This window comes from Aethalodelphis obliquidens, unplaced genomic scaffold, assembly GCF_003676395.1.
Source record: "Aethalodelphis obliquidens isolate GAN/ISIS:26980383/991018 unplaced genomic scaffold, ASM367639v1 scaffold6, whole genome shotgun sequence".
In the NCBI taxonomy this organism is placed as follows: Eukaryota; Metazoa; Chordata; class Mammalia; order Artiodactyla; family Delphinidae; genus Aethalodelphis; species Aethalodelphis obliquidens.
The window spans coordinates 57,494,859-57,517,830 of NW_020837950.1; the positions used below are offsets into that span (position 1 = coordinate 57,494,859).

Consider the following 22,972-nt stretch of genomic DNA (forward strand, 5'->3'; position numbering starts at 1 on the left):
GTGTGTGTGTGTGTGTGTGTGTGTGTGTGTGTGTGTGTGTGTGTGTGTGTGTGTGTCTATATGTATGTGTGTATTTATTTAACACATATAAATATGTGAAAATATTTATCTTATGTAGATTATAATCTTAAGTCCTTGAAACAACTCATTCTGGTAGATTCTATTTTCTTTATTTTTCAAATGAGGAGAAGTGGCTCAGAAATATTAAGTGACTTGCCTGAGGCCACCCCATTAACAGATGCCAGAGTTAGGATGCAAACCCCCTCTGTGTGGTGCCAGAGCTGGAACTTTTCACGCCATACTGCACTGCTCCCTACCCTGCCCAGCTTCCATCCTCTGGTCACCTCTGAATGAAAGTTGAAACAATAGGCCTTTTTCAGCCTCAGCTGGGAAAGTATTGGGTTACAGTTTTTGCCTGCTCTGTGTTCATCCACAAATGACTGGCAAAGCTCTGCTAGTATTGATTTTGGGGTTATAAACACATTTTAGCAAGTAGGTGAATTTGTATACGGAATTTTCAAATAATGTAGTTTGGCTGTATTGATTTTGTTACTGATAAGGTGGTTGGGAGCAAGGCTTAGATTTGGACCAGATGCTCCTGCTAATACACGTTTTCCTGAGCTAAACCATTCTCCCTCTGTGATCTCTGGCAGAGCTCGCAACTGTAGGCTTCCTCTGCTGATATGGGCTGCTTACACACGGAGGAGGAGGGAAAATGCACATATTCTGAGAACTCTCTAAGAACGTGTTTCTTTACAAGTGTAATGATTTTTAGGCATGTTTCCTGTACTCAAACAAGCAATTTTCCTGGAAGACACAGTTTTTGGTCAGAAGAAGGCTTTTCCATTTTTTCTTAGGCATACCCTTTCTCTAGCATAAACTTGCACTGTACCATTACTCCGCTTTTTTTCTACCTCTTCAGATAACGTACTCTATAGGATTTAAATTTCTTTAAAGATAATTTATAAATTATACAAAGAGAATAAAGTAAGCTATTAATAAAAGCCTTTCTCCAAGCTGGGCAAGTTCAGAAAGGAAATGATTAATTGAGGCCAGTGTTTTTCCAATGTTTCTGACTATAACACACAATAAAAAACACATACTTTTCATTGTGATTTATTGCTCCTATACATCCACAGATGTAGTACATAAATGTACACACGTGTGTACATGTATATACCCGAGTATATAGGGGTGTGTGTGTGTGGTGTGTAAGATAGTAAAGAAAACTGATTTAGGCCACTGGGACACCAAATTGCAAATGGTGTTTTCATGGCTATAAGAAGTATCTAAAAAGTGTAAATTATTCCAGAATTGTATAAATCATTTCCAGATTGTAAACTAACGATTCTTTTGATTAGGTCTACATCACAACTGTGTACATGTCATTTTATATTACATTTTCGTTTCTGGTGTACTTAATGCTGGTTTTTATTTCTCCCACCCTTCACAGTGACAAAAATGCAGATATTAATGAAGAACAACTGACTGCTTGTCTTCTGAGAAAACTAGGTGAGATGTCTCTTTCATATGTTTTCTAAATGTTAAAAAGCAAGGCAGCAGCAAATAAACTGATGTGTCTTTGAGATCTTGTGTACATAATGCTGTTCTTTAAAATAGTGTAGAGAATATTCTCAACGAATGAACGTCCTTTTAAGATAGGGATGTAGTATCTGCCGCCGCCCCCCACCCCCAACTGCCAAGTAATTGATTGGTAGTTGAGCAGTGGAGAGAATTTTTGACTTAACTGTGAGCAAAGTCAGTGGTAGAACTAAGACTTTTAACCCTTGAATTCTGTTCTTTCTGGTCAGGTATGTTATCTTGGAGTGTTGGTGTAGGTGTGCCATTTTAGCTTGGTTTGTTACTGAACATGGAATGCCTGCCTCTATGGGGTTATAGCTGATAGAATCCTAAATGTACTGAGTGTAGAGAATTTCAGAGAATTAGCTTGACCTTCTGTCTCCAGATAGTGCCCTATCATAGGGGAATATTAGGTCCTCTGTTTTTCATAACAGTTGTTTTATTAATACTTCCATCTTTGATTTAGTCTTTTCAGTCAGATAGTTTTGTTAATAGATGAAATAAATTGCTATTTAAACTTTAAATGGGTGAAAAATTGTGCTAACGTATATATTTAATAAATTGTTTTCCAGATGGCAAGATTGTTTTACCAGGCAACTTTCTGTATTGTACATTCTATGGACGACCATGCAAGTTGCAAGTGTTGCGAGTGAAAGGAGCAGATGGCGCGATGTTGAGAAGGGCTCAGAATGACTCTGACACTGTTGCCCGGGGAATGGCCTCCAAGCCATCCAGTGTGGAAACTAGTACCCTGGATATATCCTTACAGCTAAGCCAGTTAGGTCTGGAAGTGCCCCAAAACCCAACATCAAGCAGTACTCCTTACAAACCAGGAGATGGCAGAATGATAAATAAAGCTGGTGGTGTTTTGTCAGGTGTTACACAGAGTCCTGGGAATGGAAGTGGACTTGGACTAGAGGCAGTCACAGGTCTTAAACGTCATTCTCAGTCTGCCAGAGAAGGAAATGAGCAACCTGTCAATGAAGAGAGATTGCTAAAGTCACCCAGCGTGGGAGCACAGTGCAACACCGATACCTTTTATTTTATTTCTTCGACAACAAGAGTCAATTTTACAAAGATTCGTACAAATTCAAAAGATCAAGACAACCAATTAAAAGTAACTTATGACATGATTGGTGGCTTAAATAGTCAGCTGAAAGAAATTAGAGAAATAATTGAATTACCTCTCAAACAGCCTGAGCTTTTCAAGAGTTATGGTATGATTTCTTCAGTGTACTACACCCAGAAATGTTAAATTCATACTAAAAGCAGTTGGCTCATTTCACTTATCTAATAATTGTTCACCCTCTTTTCCTGTTTTTCTTTCCTGAGTGGGAGGTGTGGTAGGAGATGCCAGTTAAGTCGGCCTTTTTCTATGCTTGGTCTCTTCAGGTTGTAATGTGAGTTAGTTGTAGCCTTGTCTCTCTTAACTGCACACTTCCACAGTTGTTTGTATTGGATCTAGAGTAAGTATCTTGTCATGCTAGATTAGCCGTAATGACTAAAAAAATAAATCAAACATTTAAATAGTTTGGATAAAACTTCTTTGTTAGGAAATGTAGCTGGGTGCAGATCTCTTTGCATTGAAACAAGTAGTTAAGGGAGTGACTTGGCTTTTAGAAAACTCAGGGCTTCTTCTGCATTGTTAACTGCCCAGATCCTCTGCATATATTTGGTGCATACCGTGTCTTTCTCTGCTTTTTGCTTTTTCTTTTTTCATGAATATCTATATCTATTTATCTATCTATATATAAAATGAATACTTGGATTCACATATAAAAGGAACCCTGGTAAGGCTTATATTCTCTGAGATGGCTAGTTGGATAAAAATTGGGGTTGGTGGCTTATTTTGCATGCCCTTCCTGTTGTTTGGGCTTTGTTTTTTGATCATTGAACTGTGCTGTGTGGGATGGGGCATGTCAATAGTGTGGGTGTTAAACCAGTTTTTTTACTAACCAGCCTGACCTGGTTGGGTCTACAGAGAGAGAAAAAGTCATTGCTTGAGATCAGCGTTTGGGCTAGTTAGTACATTTTTCTATGGGGAAAGGGAAGTTCTGACTCTTACTTTAGTTTTTGTGCAAGGTAAATTTATTTTATAACTCGTGTTTGAAGTCATATGACAACACTTACAAGCAACCTACTAATGCTGCATCCAGTGTTCTCTGCTTTTTCTTCTAGGAATTCCTCCCCCTAGAGGAGTGTTGCTCTATGGCCCTCCAGGTACTGGAAAGACAATGATTGCCAGGGCTGTTGCTAATGAAGTTGGTGCCTATGTTTCTGTAATTAATGGCCCTGAAATTATTAGCAAGTAAGTGCATAATTTAATAGACTAAACAATATTATTAGATATACATCTTAAATGTGGTTTTTAAAAAATGGCTCAATAGTATTCTGTCTGGATATTTCACACATTGAAATTTTTTTTTGTGTGTGTGTGTGTGTGTGTGTGTGGTATGCGGGCCTCTCACTGTTGTGGCCTCTCCTGTTGCGGAGCACAGGCTCCGGACGCGCAGGCTCAGTGGCCATGGCTCACGGGCCTAGCCGCTCTGCGGCATGTGGGATCTTCCCGGACTGGGGCATGAACCCGTGTCCCCTGCATCAGCAGGCGGACTCTCAACCACTGTGCCACCAGGGAAGCCCACACATTGAAATATTTTTAATTTGCTTTTTTTAATGTGTATAAACATTAAGTTTGGAAAATAATTTTTGAAAGTAGTATTAAGTATTGTGGAAATATTTGAAAAGTCAGGTGAGCTTTTATAGACAGAGCTTTAAAAATGATAAGAGTTGGTCTTTAAATGTATTTTATTTGTTACAGATTCTATGGGGAGACTGAAGCAAGGTTACGTCAGATATTTGCTGAAGCCACTCTGCGGTATTCTTTATTTTTGGATGTTTAGAATTAGTAGTCCAGGGTGTATTAATGAAAGTAGAGATAGTAGTACTTTATACGAAGCATGAAAGAATAGAACAAAAATAATAGTGATAGCACTGGAAGTAGATTGTAAGTTTAATGAGGTTCTATCTAATCTAATTCTATCTAATATTGTTTTGGAAATGTGAGAAATAAGTTATTAAATTACATAATGTAGCAAAAGGTACAAACTTCCCGTTATAAAATAAATCATGGGGATGTTATCTACAGCACGGTGATTGTAGTTAATAGTACTGTATTGCACATTTGAAAGTTGCAAAGAGAGTAGATTTAAACAGTTCTCATTATAAGAAAAAAAATTTTATGACTGTACGGAGACAACGTGAATTAGACTTATTGTGGTAATCATTTCATGATACGTATATACAAATGTTGAATCATTATGTTGTGTAACTGAAAGTAATGTTATATGTCAATATCTCAATTTTAAAAATTACATAAGGTAAAAGAATTAAGACAGTGCTGTCCGATAAGTCATGTGAGTTTGCTTGAGCATATAAATTTATGATTTTCTTTCTTTTGGGTACATCTAATCTCAATAGGCTATTATAGTTGCCCTTTAGGCTTAAAACTTTGTTTTATTACAGTTTGCTTCAAAGTGACAAATCTTTTGCTTTAAAAATGATTCTTACTAATCATTTCTCAGTTTAGGCTACCATTGTTACATTGCAAGGAGTATTAACGAGTGGCCTGTAACTTGATCTAATGTAGTTTTATTCATAATATGGCTATGTCTCTTTCATTGTTTTGGTATGTAACCTACCATAATTACTGCCCTCTTATCAAAACTTCCATTTTTAAAGTTTTTTCCCCCCAGTAGATAAAATAAGTAGTCTTTACTCCAAATACTGAAGATTTGAGAATCAGTGGTATACCTTATTGTTTAGAATGTTTTTATTGTCACTATTAATTTGTTCCTGGAAGTTGAGACTTCCTCTTACGAGAGAATTCACATCTTTGTATGGGAGAATTGGTCATCTTGAAAGTTGTTTTTTTAGTAGATTTTTAAAAAAGAGCATTTCTACTTTCTATCCCTTGGAACTTTAAACCATCTCCAAGGAATAGCATCACTGGCCTCAGCTTCTGAAGTGATCCAGGCATAGCAATTTAGTGGGCATTAGTGGGCAAGTTCTGTTTGGGCATAGACTGTCATCTCATGAGCAATACATGTTCTCAGTACTCTACTTTTTATTGAGGGCAGATCTACTAGAATGTGATATTGGTGAGTTAATAATTTAGGCTAGAATTAATCTAAGATTTTTCAGCTTAACATCCTATTGCTTTTGTCTTTAATATTATTAATTAAATCCTAAATTTGATGCATTGCATTTCAGTCAAAAAATTAAAACAATTTCAATTTTTTAACTGCAGTGCAACGTATCAATTAAAAATTAAATATATATTAGAGAATTCATTTTACTTGTTTATTTTTAGGCACCCATCAATTATTTTTATTGATGAGCTGGATGCACTCTGCCCTAAAAGAGAAGGGGCTCAGAATGAAGTGGAAAAAAGAGTTGTAGCTTCACTCTTAACACTGATGGATGGTATTGGTTCAGTAAGTACAGCACCAGTATTGATTTCTGTAGGAGGGGCTATTTTCTTAATAATATGCATGTAGTGGCAAAAACTGTCAAATATGTCTGAGTTTTTTGGATACTCTAGGGTAAGGAAGAAATATTAGCTGTAAAAACTAGAGGAAAGACCCATAAAATAATTTTCTTCATGATTTCTTAGTAACAGCTAGGACAGTATAACCTGGCATATTTTTCTAACATATAAAATTATATACAATGATAGATTTATAGTAAATGGTGTTAACCTAAAAACCTGAAGCCCAAGTCAGTAAGGAAAATTTAGCAATTAAATTTAAGGGGAATTTACTAAGAAATTTCATGAGTAAGTCTTATTACTCTTGTAAAAATTGATTCTTTGGGGGCTCTAAGTTGGGCAAGTGAAAGGACAGAAAGTGAGAATAATGGGAAATGTGTTTGTACAACATTTAAAAAGAATTTACTCATGTTATCAGATTCTTTGATAGTGCATACAGTCTTATATTAATAAAAACTATGTGCTGATTATGAAAGGGAGATCCATAGGACTAATAGGGAAGAGGAATGAAGAAAAATTCTCTCAGACTCCTGTTAGGCATTTATCAGAAGAATACACTTCTTATGCAAGATTGTAAATAACTCATATTTTTAGAATCATAGTATGTCAGAACCAAAAGAAATTATAGAAATCATGGAGTCCCCAGTCTTTTGCACATTGAAAAACTGGGCAATTCGAACTTTTTGGTTTTACTGACTATTGGTAGAAACTGAACACGTGAAAATAACGGGAACGTTTGGTATTGTCTCTATTATTTGCTAACCTGTATTACAATTTTAAGAGTAACATAAGAGAAGGGTTGTAACCTGCGGGAGGCTGGATGACCATCTGGTTCTCAGTCTTAGGGCACTACCTAGGTGTGATCATAATGTCCCAGGTTCGGTTCTGAACTTACAAAGCTGGAGGATTCAGTGTTGTTAGTATGTTGGAGATAGTGGAGCTCTGAGGATAGATCCATAATAACAACACTCACAAGAGACTGTTACATAAACTGGGACACCAGTTCGTCCATTTATGATAAGAAGTATAATTATTATCAACTATACTTCAATGAAAAGAGTTTTAAAAAAGAAAAAAGTATAATTATTAAGCTGACCAAATACTTTGTTTATGAACGGTTCTCTTTTCATCCTGAAGAAAAATATATGTGGAGAGCTGTATTATAATTCGAATGGATTTTGGTGAGTAGGAAATCAGGAGGCTCTGTGTTGGAGGATCTTAATTACTATGTCATTGCTACCTCTTTCTCTGCCACTGGGATAGACCTGCTGTGAACTGATGTTCTTGCCTTTGGGCAGGACTGGGAGCATGTGACACTGATGTTTTCGCCTGAAAATGTTTAAGGGCCTGTATTTTTGTCTTCTAAACTCATAATTCATAGGTTCACTGTAATCCGTGCACTTCCTGTTGGCACATCCAGTATAGTTGATTAGGTTTGAGTTTTCTTACTTCAAATCACATTCCAATTAAGCTTGTCTCTGTGAGATTACACTTGGGTCATCTGAGTAGAATATTGGATAATTTCTAAAGGTGGCTCATTGTGAACATAGTTCTTTATAATTTGTTGTTCCAGATTTTATTCTCAGAGTAAAAATCCGTATGTATTCAAGGGTATCTGATACTTGGGTGTTGGTTATATTTTGTGTATTTTCAGGAATTTGAATATTTATCAAAACAAAATAGAAACTGAATGTGAGGAAGATTTCTTAGACAACTGCGTAATAGAGCCTTGTTCTGTTTGAAACACGTGTAGGTCATAATCTTTGCTTTCAAGTAGGGAAAAGGACAACTTAAAACAATTAAACAAATTAAAACTATGGTATAGGGTATATATGTTGTTATTCATGAGAATTGTGTAGTTAAGATGCTAGAAGTGGGAGAGACATCACTTAGAGTAGATAGTTAAGTATTGGAAAACTTTCTAGGTAAGGGAGCATTTAGACTGAGCTTTGGGAAATATGGGATGAATGACAAAATTTGAGAAATAAGGGATAGGACTTAGCCTAGTTAGATCTATCCTTGTCTATATAGCGAGTGTGTATTTTTAAAATTTTTTTACTTTTAGAAGAATATGTTATATATATATATTTTTTTTTTCTTTTTTTTTTCGGTACGTGGGCCTGTCACTACCGTGGCCTCTCCCGTTGCGGAGCACCAGGCTCCGGACGCGCAGGCTCAGTGGCCATGGCTCACGGGCCCAGCCACTCCATGGCATGCGGGATCCTCCCGGACCGGGGCACGAACCCGTGTCCCCTGCATCGGCAGGCGGACTCTCAACCACTGCGCCACCAGGGAAGTCCCTGTAATATATTTAAATTTTGTTTTGTTAGGAGGGAAGTGAAGGACAGGTGTTGGTTCTTGGGGCCACAAATCGTCCCCATGCTTTGGATGCTGCACTTCGAAGACCTGGACGGTTTGATAAAGAAATTGAGATTGGAGTTCCGAATGCACAAGACCGGCTAGATATTCTCGAGAAACTGCTTCGAAGGGTGCCCCATTTGCTCACTGAAGCTGAACTGCTACAGCTGGCAAATAATGCTCATGGATACGTTGGAGCAGACTTGAAAGCCTTGTGTAATGAAGCAGGTGAGAGTGATTTGCTGTAGTGACTCTGTACTTATGGATTTAATAACTGGTTTATTTACAAACTGATAATTTATATCTCACTTATTTCCTAATGGAATAGCTAAATTTTTTTCTAATCATAAAATATATATGTTTTATGAAAAAAATCCGGATAATTCAGAAAACTATAAAAATGAAATAAGAATCACTCTTAATCCCTCTTCCTAAAAATAAAAATATACACATAAAAATATACACTTAAAAAAAGGATGTACTTGGCATATACAAGCAGTAAATAAATATTAACTGCTGTTAATATGACTTAATAATTTCAGATTTTCAGGTATTTAACTGATCTTCTGTTTCCCCTAATCTAGCAATGAATCAGATTTTGAGAAGGTAATTTTTAAAAAGATTAGTCTTAAAATTAAAGTGTCCAGTTGGGAAAATATGTAGTTTTGTGTATACTGTCTTAAATACTAGTGTATGTTGTGTTATGCAGTCGTGTTCTCTAACTTTATATAGCAGAATAAAGCTTAAGAACAGTGTGCGAGAAGTTTTGCAAGAGATTTTTCTGAAGAGGCAGGGGTGTATAGTAGAAAATGGATTTTGAGTAGAAAATACCTTTAAAATCAATCTTGTGGTCTTGGGCAAGTTCTTTGCCTTATCTGAGCCTTAGTTTTTCCCATTTGTAAATTGAGGGGGTTGTGGTAGATGATACTTAAGTGCCTTTGTACATATGACATTCCTTGGATATAAGGGAGAAGAAGAAATAAATGGAAAAAAAGAAGGGAAGAAAGTAAGGGGGGCAGGGAAGAAGGATAGGAAGGATAGGATGATCTAGAACATAACAAGGAAGTACCCAAGTTAGGCACTAAACCTGGCCTGGCCTCATTAGCTACTTTCATACACCTGGCTTTTCCACTCTTCATTGTCTTCTCTTTTGTGTCTGAATGATTTAAACTTAGGTGGTTAGTCAGGGCTTTCTCCCACAATGTTCTTAGAAATAATGCTACAAAGCAGACTAATGCTGATTGTGAAGTTAACTGCATTTTCTCATTGAAACAGTCTGACTAAGGACTTGATTAACTTATACATTTGGTTAATAGTGTGACTCAGAAGGAAAGATAAAACAATTTAAACTCTATAATTAAAAATAGTCGAATTTTGCTCCAAATGCTATAGAATGGGCATATCTCACTTATTGAATATACAAGGGCACCCCTAATGTGTGCATTGAGCATAGGAAGAAAAAACTCAGCTATACAGTAAATTTGAACTACGTATTCTCCTAGTTCTAGGTAAAAAGAATTGAACATTTAATGTTGCCTTCTAACTAAATTCAAATTTAGAGGAGTTATTAGGGGAAAAGTTGGATGGCTCTTAGTCTTTTAAAATGACTGTCTAGGGAAGTTTGAACTGCTGTGCCCCCCTCTTTTTTTTTAACATAGTAAATGCCCTTGGACAAGTAGAAGCAGTCACAATTATTACACTGACCTTAGAATTACACACAAAGTTAGAATCATATTTTTTACAAAAAGAGTCATGGTAAAATTTTAATATTTAGAAGCAGTATGCTCAGTACATATCTGAGAAGTGTATGTGAAAACTGGGAGACATAATGAGATGTAATTACCACTCCACTCCTCTTGGTAGAGTAATAAAAATATTTATTCACTTCAGAGTTGAGTTTAGTTTTGTCTTTAAACCTCCGTTGAGCTTCATCTCCTCCTGTCCTTTCTTGCCTTTAGAAATCCCTGCTCTGTGCTAAGGAAACAACTCCAAGTGGTTATTGCTACCTTCATAGGTAGCAGTAGACAAGGTAGTGTTCTGTGGTGCCTTAAATAACTGCTGCTATTTTTTTGAACATTTCCAGTCAATTTTTGGCTTCCCACTGACAAGATTTCTCAGCTATGGTTCTGACTGTGGACTTTAAATACATCTTGCTTAAAACCAGTGCTTTTTAGGAGGCATTTTCTTTGTTCACCAGTTGTGCTGTGTGTAAGTGGACAGCTTGAGAATTCCCACTGGCTTATCTAGGAAATAAGGCACCTTGACCTCCAAATTTGTGAGGAAAGTGAGAGACTCCAGCTCCAAGAGATGTATTCCTGAGTACACAAGTTAATTCTGTCTCTTATTTATTCTTTTCTGCAGAATTCAGATTCATTTCACATGTTCTCAATTCCAGACAGATCACTTGGAGTTGAGGTTCTCAGACTTTATTGTGCATCAGAATCACCTGGAGAACTTAGTAGATTATAGATGGCTGGCTGTGCCCTATTCCCAGAGTTTCTGATTCAGTAGGTCTGGGCTGGTACCTGTGAATTCCTAATATGTTCCCAGCTGATGCTGATGCTGCTGGTGTGGGGACCACACTTTGAGAGCCACTGACATAGGTCACTGGTTCTTTTTTTTTTTAAAGGTAGGAACCCCTGTTTTTGTTTTTTAATTTTTTAAATATTTATTTTATTTATTTTTGGCTGTGTTGGGTCTTAGTTGAGTCACACAGGATCTTCCTTGTGGCGCACGGGCTCCAGAGCACCTGGGCTCTCTAGTTGAGGCACGCTGGCTCAGTAGTTGAGGCACCTGGGTTTAGTTGCCCTGCCCATGTGGGATCTTAGTTCCCCAACCAGGGTTCAAACCTGTGTCCCCTGCAAGAGAAGGCGGATTCTTAACCACTGGACCACCAGGGAATTCCCAGGTCATTGGTTCTTAAAACCTCATTATGCCTCAGGTTCACCTGGGAAGCCATGCACACTCCCATGCAGGCGTGCGCAGGCTCACACGCACACACACACACACACACACACACACACACACACACACACACTCTCTCTCTCTCTCTCTCTCTCTGTCTCTCTCTCTCTCTCTCTCTCACACACACACACACACAGACACAGACACTCAATCACTTTCCATACTTAATTGAATAAAGAAGGTGGGGAACTGGAATCAGTATTTATAATGTTTTCCAAGTGATTTGAAGTAGCCAGTCTTGTACTTCCCTGTGAATAGGAAATGTATCATTAATTTAGGCCAGTGGTTCTCCTGCGTTAAACCTGTATAAGAATCACTTGTAGAGCTTGTTAAAACACAATTCTGGGCTGCATGCTACTGGTTTAGTAGGTCCAGCTGGGGTACAAGAATTTGCATTTCTATCAAGTTACAGGTGATAATCAGTGCTGCTGGTCCAAGGGCTACACTTTGAGAACCACTGATCTAGGCCAACCAGTTCTCTGATTTTTGGAGATTTCTCTGTAACTGATTTAAATAACTGCATTTAGTTTAGGTAATGTAATTCTGACTCTCTCACTGATAGTGTTGAGTTTCTTCCTAGAGTTTTTATGTGATAGTAATGTACTACTGTACTACTACTACTACTGTATACTACTGTATCATTTTAGTCTCTGACTGTAGGAGAAAATGAGTGTCCTAGTTTGTCTTGCAGGTATATATAATGGTTCTGAATAAAACTTTAAAATGAAAAATAATTCTGAAAGATAGAAAGCCCCAATTAAGGAAGTAGTTAAGGATTAACACTTAAGAATACAAGTAGGAATGTAGACATGTGTTTTTCTTAGAACATTTGCTTGCTTATGATTTGTGGACATGTATGTTCTTTGAGCTTTTGGTGTGTTGGCTGTCTGGTGGTTTTCCTTTTTCCTGAACTGGCTTCTAGTTGGGGAGGCTCTGCCATTTTTAATAAAATGGTGCACAGGTGTCTAGTAATTACATACATTGAAGTGATTCAGAATTTCATAAAACCTAAGTGAACTATGTTACTGATTGTTTTGTTAATCTTAAGGTTATTGTTTGTGGGTTATTAATACAAAAGATCAAAATCATTGTAGTATATATGTTTGTGCGTGCTTTTCCAGAGGACCGAAGGTTTGCAATCTATTCCAGAGTTTGTAAGGGTGATGCTGTGTCTTTTGCAGTGTGATTGCTCTCAACTTTTCTAATCTTTTTTTCTAGTGTTACTGAATATTTTCCATACTTTTAAACTTTGTCTCCATAACAAATAAGAAAGTTGGAAATACTACTGTAGTATTGCTTTCAACAATTGGATCTCTTATTATCTGAGCAGATATAATGTTTAATGTTGCAGGTTGGGTGTGAAACTGATTTTCAAATCTTATGTTTTCTTTATAATTAATTTTTGAGCTAGAGTGTGGTTTGATAAGTCGTGACTTGTCCAAAAGCCTAATGTTTTGTAGCTCACCTTTTTAAGCAAAGAGCAGCTGCATTTTGAAATGTTTTATCTCAAGCAGACAAGCTGTTTATAAGCTCAACTCTGACACATCCTGACATTTAATGTCTATGTTTTTATCCCTCCTGGGATTAGGCTGCCTTTCTAATTAATTAGTTGCATAGCCTTTTATTAATTCCCTCAAAATTTATAATGTTTTAAATTAACAACATAGATAAGCATACCACACTTTTTTAGAAAACATGAAATGTTAATTATGCAGTGGAGACATGAATTATATAAACTCTGCTGAATGTTAGAAGATGCTTAGCAACAATGTTTTCCAAATGCAGGGATTTATTATAAACTTATCCTTCTAAGGCTGCCTGTGCCATTTCAGGAGAGTGAATATAAATAGAGCTTGATTTCTTCAAGAAGAGGTCTCGGTCATTTTGTTAACAGTGGAAGGAAGCATTTGCTTCACATCTCTAAGAATTTATCTTTAGCATCCTTGTTGATTACACATCATTTCAACATGTTCATACCAAATGCTTGGGCCTTGATAAGATACCATCACAGAACAGGAAGAATTAAAACTCTTATTTAAACAATGATTTTGTCATTATTACACTTACGTAGGTCTAGTAAAAATACTGAATCTAATTATTATAACATAACTTCTTGTGAAATGGAAAATGTTATCTGTCTTGCAGCAGGGTTCTCAGATATTTATAGCTGTTAGTCCTCCCTCCCACCCTTCACTAGCTTATTTGAACAGGAATTTATGGAGGATCTCCTATGTACAGTCCAGTTCTTAAGAAAGGTTCTTTTTCTAACATTTTCCATCATTTTTGAATTCTGCCAATGTTATTTTCTAAGTTAGAATTAAAATGTTGATTCTGTAAAAATTCAATATTTTTAAATAAGGTGCAGGGAAATAGTAGGGTTTTGTGGAAAGCTTATGGTGAGCTCTAGTTTCAAATGCTAGCACTATCCCTTATCAGCTGGGAGTCACTGGGCAAGCCATTTAACCTCTTGAACTCTTTCCTCATCTGCTAAATAGGGATAACTTTTTTTTTTGTATAACATTTTTAAAAGAGTTCTTATGAGGTTTAGAAGTATAGCCTGATAGCAGTGTTCATGGTTTATACAGGCCCTTGGTAAGTGTCACTTTCTTTTTTTAAAAAAAATTTTCATATTTTATGTGTATTTATGCACTTCTCTGGTAGATGCTTATTTGAATTTTGACAGTATTCCTGATTTTATGAAGTATTTGATTACTGTAGTATAAGTGGTATCAGGGAAGTCTAGCAGAATCCTTTACCTTGCTAGAGTAGTGACTTTTACTGAATCTGGATCGGTAAAAGTCTTGCCCATCAATAGAAATATGCAGACTAGAAATAGATATGGCTTATTTTGGGGGTGCCTCCCTGACAGATTTTCTTGCTGAATGTGAGAGCTCTCCTGTCATACATAGAGTTACAGTCTCTTCCCTCCCGTACCCATGTCGTCCCACATGTGAGTCCACTTTAGCCCTGCAGTAGAGCAACAAAATTAAATTGATGTATGTATCATGATTATCCTCTAATTAATGCATTTCATAAGGGATCATATCTTTATTCATTATTGTAGGTGGATAAATAGGCAGTAATTATGCAATATAATATCATAAAACAATGAATTTTCCCCTCTGTTTTGTAATTCTGAAATATAGTGATAGTTATATTTGTGATGTTAGGATTTTTCCTACTGCGTAAACATTATGGATATTATATGAGAAGTAGAATTTTTTTTGGTCAGTGAATTGGGTATCTTAATATTAATTCTGCTGTTCATTTGAAATGACTGGAGATGAGTGGTTTGTTTCAGAAAAACAAGTGGTAGTTTTGATTCTGTTTAAGCTCTAAGTGATATATCCTATTTACTTCACTAGTGGAAAATTTTCTGAGTTGCCTTGCCAAGGCTATAAAAGTAGAAAACCTAAGGAAAGGTTTTCTTTCTAATTAAAAAAAAAAAATCAGTCTTTCTAAAAAAAAGTTACTTCTAAGAGTTATTCTTGATTCCTTTTTTTGTTACTCTTTATCAAATCCTGTCAGCTCTGTTTTCAAAATTTATTCAGAGTTTCAGCTTAAAAAAAAATTTTAAACTATTTTTCATTGCTCTTGTCTAGACTGTTGCGATGTCTTCTTCCTGCCCACTCTGTCCTCCACCTTCTAACCCCTTTTATTGTTTACATTGTCTAAGCTGCAGGATTTTGAATTGCAGGTTTTGGAGATGAGAGTCTTGGTTAGATCTATGTTTTAGTGAGTTGTCACCAGTTAGATTATGACTGAAGCCATTGAAATGAATGAAGTCACTTAGAGAGAATGAACAGAGTTCATTTTTTCGTTCATTTATTGAGCCAGGCACTGCACTTGGTGCTGGGACTACGTCAGTGAATAAGAGAGACTTGGACTTTCTCCTCTTAGAGCTCAAGATGCACAGAGAAGTGCAGCAGTGTAACAGGTAAAATTATAATATGTTGTGTTGTATTTGCGAAGGATCAGGGAGGTTTTAGCCTGCTACTGAGGAAAGAAGGGATCCTGGGGAATACCACCATTCAAAGGTTGAACTGTTAGGAAAAATCTGGTATAGAAGACTGAGGAGTGGCTAGAGAGGTGGGAAGAGAACCCCAAAAAAGTGGTGACTCAAATGAGGGAAGAAGATTCAGGGAGGAAGTAATTAGAAATAATATATTATTAGTTACCACTAATTGAGTACTTACAAGGTGCCATCCATTGTTTGAAGTGCCTTCACACGTGTTAATGATTTCTTACAGCATTCCTTATATGGTTATCTTCATTTTATAGGTGAAGAAACTTAGGTCAGACAGGTTATGGAACTTCACCAAGATCACACAGGAAATAAATAGTGGAGCCAGGATCGACAGTATAGAGACCACAGTGACATCAAGTGCTTAGTACTTGTGTGGTCATGAGGGCCTTGGAAGAGAGTAGTTCTAGTAGATCGCAATAAATTGAGGGGTGATTGAAAGTTGAAGGAACAGAGATAGTGACTGTAAATTATTTTTTCAGTTTTAATGGTGTGTTATTTAGAGTTTTTGTACCTTCCAAAAAAAGGGACAAATATAGTTGGCCTGCTGCCCCCCCGCCCCCCACCCCAAGTCAAAATCATATCAGACTATATTCATTATTTTCCTGGTTCCTCTCCTCTTACCTGGACCTTGCTCTAGTCCACAAAGCCATAGATCTTCAACCTCTGTTGGCATAAGAATTGTGCTATAAGCAAACTATCCTTTTTGTTCCTAACTCTGCATTTTTTTGTGTGTGTGTGTGTGTGTGTGTGGTATGCGGGCCTCTCACTGTTGTGGCCTCTCCCGTTGCGGAGCACAGGCTCCAGACGCGCAGGCTCAGCTGCCATGGCTCACGGGCCCAGCCGCTCCGCAGCCATGTAGGATCTTCCCGGACCGGGGCACGAACCCGTGTCCCTTGCATCGGCAGGCGGAATCTCAACCACTGCGCCACCAGGGAAGCCCCTAACTCTGCATTTTAATAGGGTTGCTAAGCCAGGTAATAAATAATTTGATATTAAAATTTTGATACTATAAGCTGTATTTTTAGGAAAGTTTGTTAAAACCTGGGACTGGTGAAGTGAATTAATTCTGTCGTTTTAAAACTAGAAGACCCTATCAGAAATCATTTAGTATATTCCCTTATTTCACAGATGAGTACAGACTGTGTGATCCATCCAAGCTCAAGCAGTTAGTGAAGTCTTGGCCCAAGATTCAGGTCTTGAGACCAGGGTGCTTTCCATAGTGCTATTACTTTTAAAAGCAATTTTTAAAAGTGATAGGGGATTCGTAATAGACCTGGCTTCTGCAGTCAGTCTAAGTTATACCAATCATTTGTAATATAAATAACGCAAGAACCACAATACCCTCTTTGAGAGTATTCTGTTTAATTTCTTTTCTATGAATAAGGAGTGAGAAATGGAACTCTCCCAGTGATATATCAGGTAATACTTATCACCTTGTCTATACTTAATACTGAGTTGAGGGAGAGTAAAGACTCCAGATAAAACATTTCTGGAATTCTGATATTTTGAGGAAAAAGTATATTTTAAAAAGAGAGACTTAGATTTTTATAGTTGCTTTCAGTCTTCATTTGCCTGAATATACTATTCAGAAATTTTATGCCTAACTTTTACAATTCAAATCTGAGATCCAGATGCCCGTGTTTCATGTTACTTCTTTATATAATTGTCTGTAGGGTCGATAATAATTCTAAAAAACATTATTACTCCTGTGATGAATTTTAGTTTCTAAGGAAGGAACTTAATTGCATGCTCAAAAAATAACATCATTATTTAGCAAGCATTAAGTATAAAATTGTAGGATGCCATATGCATGGAGCAAGATGTTTGTTGATTGAATATGGAGCAGATGGTCTTGAAGAGCATGAATTTAGAGTAATTGCTCTTGTCTAGAAGTGATTATATCTGGATAGTGATGTGGGGCTTGAGGAGAACATGTCATATACCGGAAAGAATGTGTTGGCATTAGGCTTGCCTGGGGCATTTTGTCTTTTGTTCTCTTCGTTGCAACTTGTTTCCCATTTCAAAACTTTTGAGATCATTAGAACATAAAATAATGAAAGCAAAATGACACATTTAATTAGCTACACCTGTTTTTTTGTTTCAACGCTGTGTTTCTTAACATAGTTTTATTGGTTCTGTTTTTGTTTACATTTTAAAAATTAAACTTAGCAATGAAAGGAAATGTTATAGATTGCTTGCCCTAAGCTGTATTCCTTGATGATGTACATGTGTCCGTTTGCTCCTCTAGTTAATTGTTTACTTCTGGTTTATAAAAATATGTGTATTTTTAAAAATTTAATTTCTTGCCATAGATTCTAGTATGGCCTCCTGAGGAATGGTGATGTCGAATAATTTAAGCTTAGCATCATAGAATTTTCTGCACATGGCTTCATTCCCAATGGGCTGGAAACAACCTGGGGTTGTTTTGTTTGGGAGTTGTTTGGCCAGGGCCTTTTGAACAGTAGTGTCCCAGTGAAGTACTAGATATTATTTATGTAAGAATGAGCTTTTCTTTTTTTTTTTTTGTTTTGGCGGTACGCGGGCCTCTCACTGCTGTGGCCTCTCCCGTTGTGGAGCACAGGCTCCGGACGCGCAGGCTCAGCGGCCATGGCTCACGGGCCCAGCCACTCCGTGGCGTGTGGGATCCTCCCGGACCGGGGCATGAACCCGTGTCCCCTGCATCGGCAGGTGGATTCTCAACCCCTGAGCCACCAGGGAAGCCCGAGCTTTTCTTTTTGTAACAATAATATCCTTTTAGAAATTTCTAACTACTTTGTAACTGCATGACTTAACCTGGTGACAAAAGCAGTTACTAAAAAGACTACCTTTTCCAAAAAAATAAAAGTAAAAAAATAAAGCTGAAAATAATTTAGAGAAAATACTGATATATTTTAATCTTTCCATTTAATAAATGACATAACTGATGGCCAGAGGAGCTAAGTTTTATATGTCAGGTGACATCTGAGCTAGTGGCACATCTAGGACCATGGAGGGTTGTTTGCATTAATATGATAGCTCCAAGGATCTTTAACTTTATAAGCTCTGATATACATTTTATTCATATAAATTCTGTTTCAACTTATGTTATTTTCAAGAATAGCATTTGTATAAAATACAGTACCTCTGTACAGCGTCTAGAATCATAGAACCTCATACTGAGAAAGAATCTGAAGGGCTCTGGTAGGAATTTCCAGTATCCTTGTTATGTTTTTACAGCTTTTGCAAATCTGTAATCTTCCTTATTTTCTTTTTCCCTTTCTGACAGTGTGCCATACTTCATCTTCTCACATTATCTACAAACGAATAGAGATGGATTTAGGTTTATTTAAAACATGTTCTTTCATATTTCTAAGTGTGAACTCTTTAAGGACAGAGATTTTGTCTTTTACTGTTCTTCAGGGATGCATCATCTCTGAAGTGTTATGCTCATTCTTGTCCCTAGGCCTTTTTTTTTTTTTTTTTTGTGGTACGCGGGCCTCTCACTGTTATGGCCTCTCCCGTTGCGGAGCACAGGCTCCGGACGTGCAGGCTCAGCGGCCATGGCTCACGGGCCCAGCCGCTCCGTGGCATGTGGGATCTTCCCGGACCGGGGCACGAACCCATGTCCCCTGCATCGGAAGGCGGACTCTCAACCACTGCGTCACCAGGGAAGCCCCCCTAGGTCTTTATATATGCTGTTCCCTCTGCCTTGAATACTCTGCTGCCTCTTTGGCCTCAATTCCCATATTAGCAGTTTAACATCAACTCATTTTTCAGGTCTAACTAGTTTAGCTTGTATACATGTTTTAGTCTCTCTTCATTTGTGAAATAAAGGCATATACTAAATGATTTCTGTGAGGGTTATCTAACTCTAAACTGTCACTAATCCTACTAAACTGAGTTAGATGTCCCTGACGTGTTTTTATGCCACTTTGTTCTTTCCATGTCATAATACTTGGCACAGTATATAATAATAACTTGTTATCATATGTCTTCTCTTTTAGACTGTTAGCACTATGAGAGGTTTATCTGCCTTCTTGCTCTTTTGTACTCTAGAAAAAGAGCTCAGTACATTGTTGAATGAATTAACTATGTCTAGGAGTTTCTAAGTGAATATTTTGAATGAATGAATAGAACTAATATTGAAGAAGAGTACCTGTGAAAGAGTAACTTATAGTCAATGAATATCTCTTCTCAGTGGCTTCATGACATGATATTTTATTTTACTATTTGCTTTGCTTAAATATGAATTGTACTGAATTGGCAAGTAAGTAACACAGGTACAGAATAGTGATTCTCTCATTGAGAACTATTCTGTAAAAAATACTTGCAGATTCATTAACATAGGGAATGCTCTTGTCTCTCCTCAAGTCCTGTTCTTTTCTCCCTTGTTTATAGTGGCTTTGTTTATACGTTTTTTCCCTTTCACTTCATTTTTTATGTATTCTCTTTTTTAATAAACTTCTTTCTGAAATATAACATGTATAGAAAAGTGTAAAAACTATAAGATCCATGCATTTTCCAAAGTATATATAACCAGATATAAAGCATTATATATATAAAGCATTATTAGTGCCCTAGAACTTCCATCAGATTCTCTCCCAGCCACTACTCTTCATCTCAGCACAAAAGGCAACCACTCTTTCTGGCTTCTAACACCATAGATTAGTTCAGCCTGTTTTGTGCTGTCTTCTTTCTCTCATATTATGGTTTGAGAGCTTCATCATTTTATTCAGTTGTAGCATTAGTTCATTTTTATTGCTATATTTTATTGTATAAATATTGTGAGTAATGATGCCATCAGTATTCTTGCACATATTTTTTTTGGTGCACAGATGTACACATTTCTGTTTGCTTTATATCTAGGTGTGGAATTATCAGGTTATAGAATATGTGTGTGTGTTGTTGTTAGTAAATACTGCCAAAAGTTTTCTGTGGTGATTGCTTCAATTTCCTCTTCCACTAGTAATGTGTGAAAATTCCAGTTTCTTCTCATTCTTGCCAGAATTTGGTGGGTTTTTAACAGTATTTCATTGTGTTTTTATTTCTCTGAAGGCTGAGTTGAATGCTTTTTTATATACGTATTGCGCATTTAGATATCCTCCGTGACATGCCTATTCAGATATCTGTTCAATTTTTCTATTGTGTTGCTTTTAAAAAAATAATTACTCTCTTTACAGTGTCTTTGAGGAATAGAAGTTTGTAACCATATACATTTATTATAACGTATAAATATAATGAACCAAGTTATCAACATTTTTCTTTATGGATAGTGATTTTTTTTATCATGTTTAAGAAATCTGTAAATTCCACAATTGTGAATATTTTATTTTATATTATCTTCTTTCATTTAAAGATGCTTTATTATCTTTCCTTTTACATTACTATCTATGATTATTTCACTTTTTTCCATGTAGATAATTAGTTGTACCAGCACTAGTTAATGAAATGACCATTCTTCTTGCTCTGCATTGTTAACTAACCTTTGTCTTAAATCAAGAGTTTGGGTTTGTTCTGAATTCTCTGTTCTGTTTCATTGATCTCTTTATCCTTGTGCAAAATACTGAAATATCTTTAATCACTTAAGCCTTGGGTAAGTGCACCTTTTTTCTTCTTCCTCAAGATTGTCTTGACTATTCTTGGGCCTTAGCATTTGCTTAGAACTTTGAAAATCAGCTTGCCAGACTCCCTCCCCTCCAAGACAAAACAAAATTGGATTTAGATTGGAATTATTAAATCTCTTGATCAATTTAGGGAGAATTCATAATATCTACAAGTTATCTACCATGTGTTAGATCCCTTCATTTATTTTAGGTCTTTAATTTCTCTCAAAGTTTTATAGTTTTAAGTGAAGAAGTCTTGCATAATGTTCATTAGATTTATTCTAAGGTATTTTTTTAATGCAGTTATTTTTTAATTCTAAGTTTTTTTTTAATGCAGTTATAAATGGCATCTTGTAAAGTTTCACTTTAATTGTGTTTGTTGGTATCTGGAAAAACTAAACTCTTACGTATTGACTTTGTGTCTACCTACCTTGCTAAATTCATATATTAATTTTAATAGTGTGTATGGAAATTGGTTGAGTTTTTATGTATGTAGTCATGTTAAAGTTTTCTGTGTATACAATCTGCAAATAATGACAGTTTTCATTCCTTTTAACCTCTACACTTCTTTTTCTTCCCTTGTTGTAGTGGTTAGGATCTTTAACATAGTATTTAATAGAAGTGATAACAGTACTTATCCTTATCTCATTCTTGATCCTAGGGAGAAAATTTTTAACCTTTTACTATTAAGAATTATATTTGCTCTTTGTTTTTTTGTAGCTAATATGATAGAGTAACAAAATTTCCATCTGTTCCTAGTTTTTATAATTAATGATATTGATTTTTATGACATTCCTTTTCTGGGTCTATTGAGATAATCATATTCTCTTCTTTATTCTATTAATGTGGAACATGATGTTGATTGATTTTCAAATGTTAAGCTAACTTTACATTCTTGGAATATAGCCATCTTGTCATGACATATAATCCTTTATTTACATATTGATATTTTTGCTGATGTTTTGTTTAGGATATTTGCACCTATGTTCAGGAGAGATATCAGTCTGCAGTTTTCTTGTAATGTCCTTTTAAGATTTGAGGAACAGGGTTATGCTGGCCTCATGAATCAAGTTGGGAATTATCTTGGCCTCTTTTTTTCTCTGCAAGAGTTTTTGTAAGCTTAGTGTTATAGTCATACTTAACTACTTTGTAACATTAACCAATGAAGCCATCTATGTTTAGAATTTTCTTTTTGGAAAGATTTTAATTACATAATGAATTTAATAGCTATTGGAATATTCAATTATGTACTTTGTTTTGATAAGCTTTTTTTCCCCCCTTGAAATTGGTTCATTTCATCTAAATTTTTGAGTTATTTGGTATAAGGTTATTCCTGATATCCTCTTATTATCTTTTCAATGGCCTGTGGGTTCTGTAGTGTAGACCGTTCAGTAGTCATTTTTGCTTCCTGATGTTGGTAATGTGTGTCTTTTCTCACATTTCCCTGATTCGTCTTGCCAGAGATTTATCTCTATTAGCCTTTTCAGAAAATAAACCTTTGGCTTTATTGATTTGTTTTTTTAATTGCACATTAGTTTTCCATTTCATTAATTTCTGTTCCTATCTTCATTATTTCCTTCCCACTGTTTTGTTTTGTTTATTTGTTTTGGTTTATTTTATTCTTTGTTTCATAAGATGAGCACCTCATTGACTTTCACCCTTTATTCTTCCCTAATATGTGCATTATGCCTGTCATTGTCCCTTTAAGTACAGCTTTAGTAGCATCCCACAAATTTTCATCTTATGTTTTCATTATGATTCAGTTGAAAAACTTAACAATTTTCATTGGATTTTTTTTTTTTTGACCATGAATTATTTGGAAATGTATTGGTTAATTTCCAGATATTTATATTTTTGGTATCTTTTTGTTACTGATTTTGCTATTAAGTCTCATGTAATCAGAGAACATAAACA

The 22,972-nt window shown here is 36.0% G+C and overlaps 1 protein-coding gene across 3 annotated transcripts in view; it reads left to right on the plus strand.

Annotated features, from left to right (window-relative positions):
• The window catches only part of AFG2A (AAA ATPase AFG2A), a 339,272-nt gene that overhangs the window by 9,713 nt on the left and 306,587 nt on the right, over positions 1–22,972 (plus strand). For all 3 annotated transcript variants that reach the window (XM_027103655.1, XM_027103656.1, XM_027103657.1), the window contains exons 4-9: positions 1,454–1,512; positions 2,154–2,798; positions 3,760–3,889; positions 4,400–4,456; positions 5,951–6,074; positions 8,458–8,713. In XM_027103655.1, the coding sequence (XP_026959456.1) occupies positions 1,454–1,512; positions 2,154–2,798; positions 3,760–3,889; positions 4,400–4,456; positions 5,951–6,074; positions 8,458–8,713 (1,271 nt within the window). The remainder of the gene's footprint in view (positions 1–1,453; positions 1,513–2,153; positions 2,799–3,759; positions 3,890–4,399; positions 4,457–5,950; positions 6,075–8,457; positions 8,714–22,972) is intronic.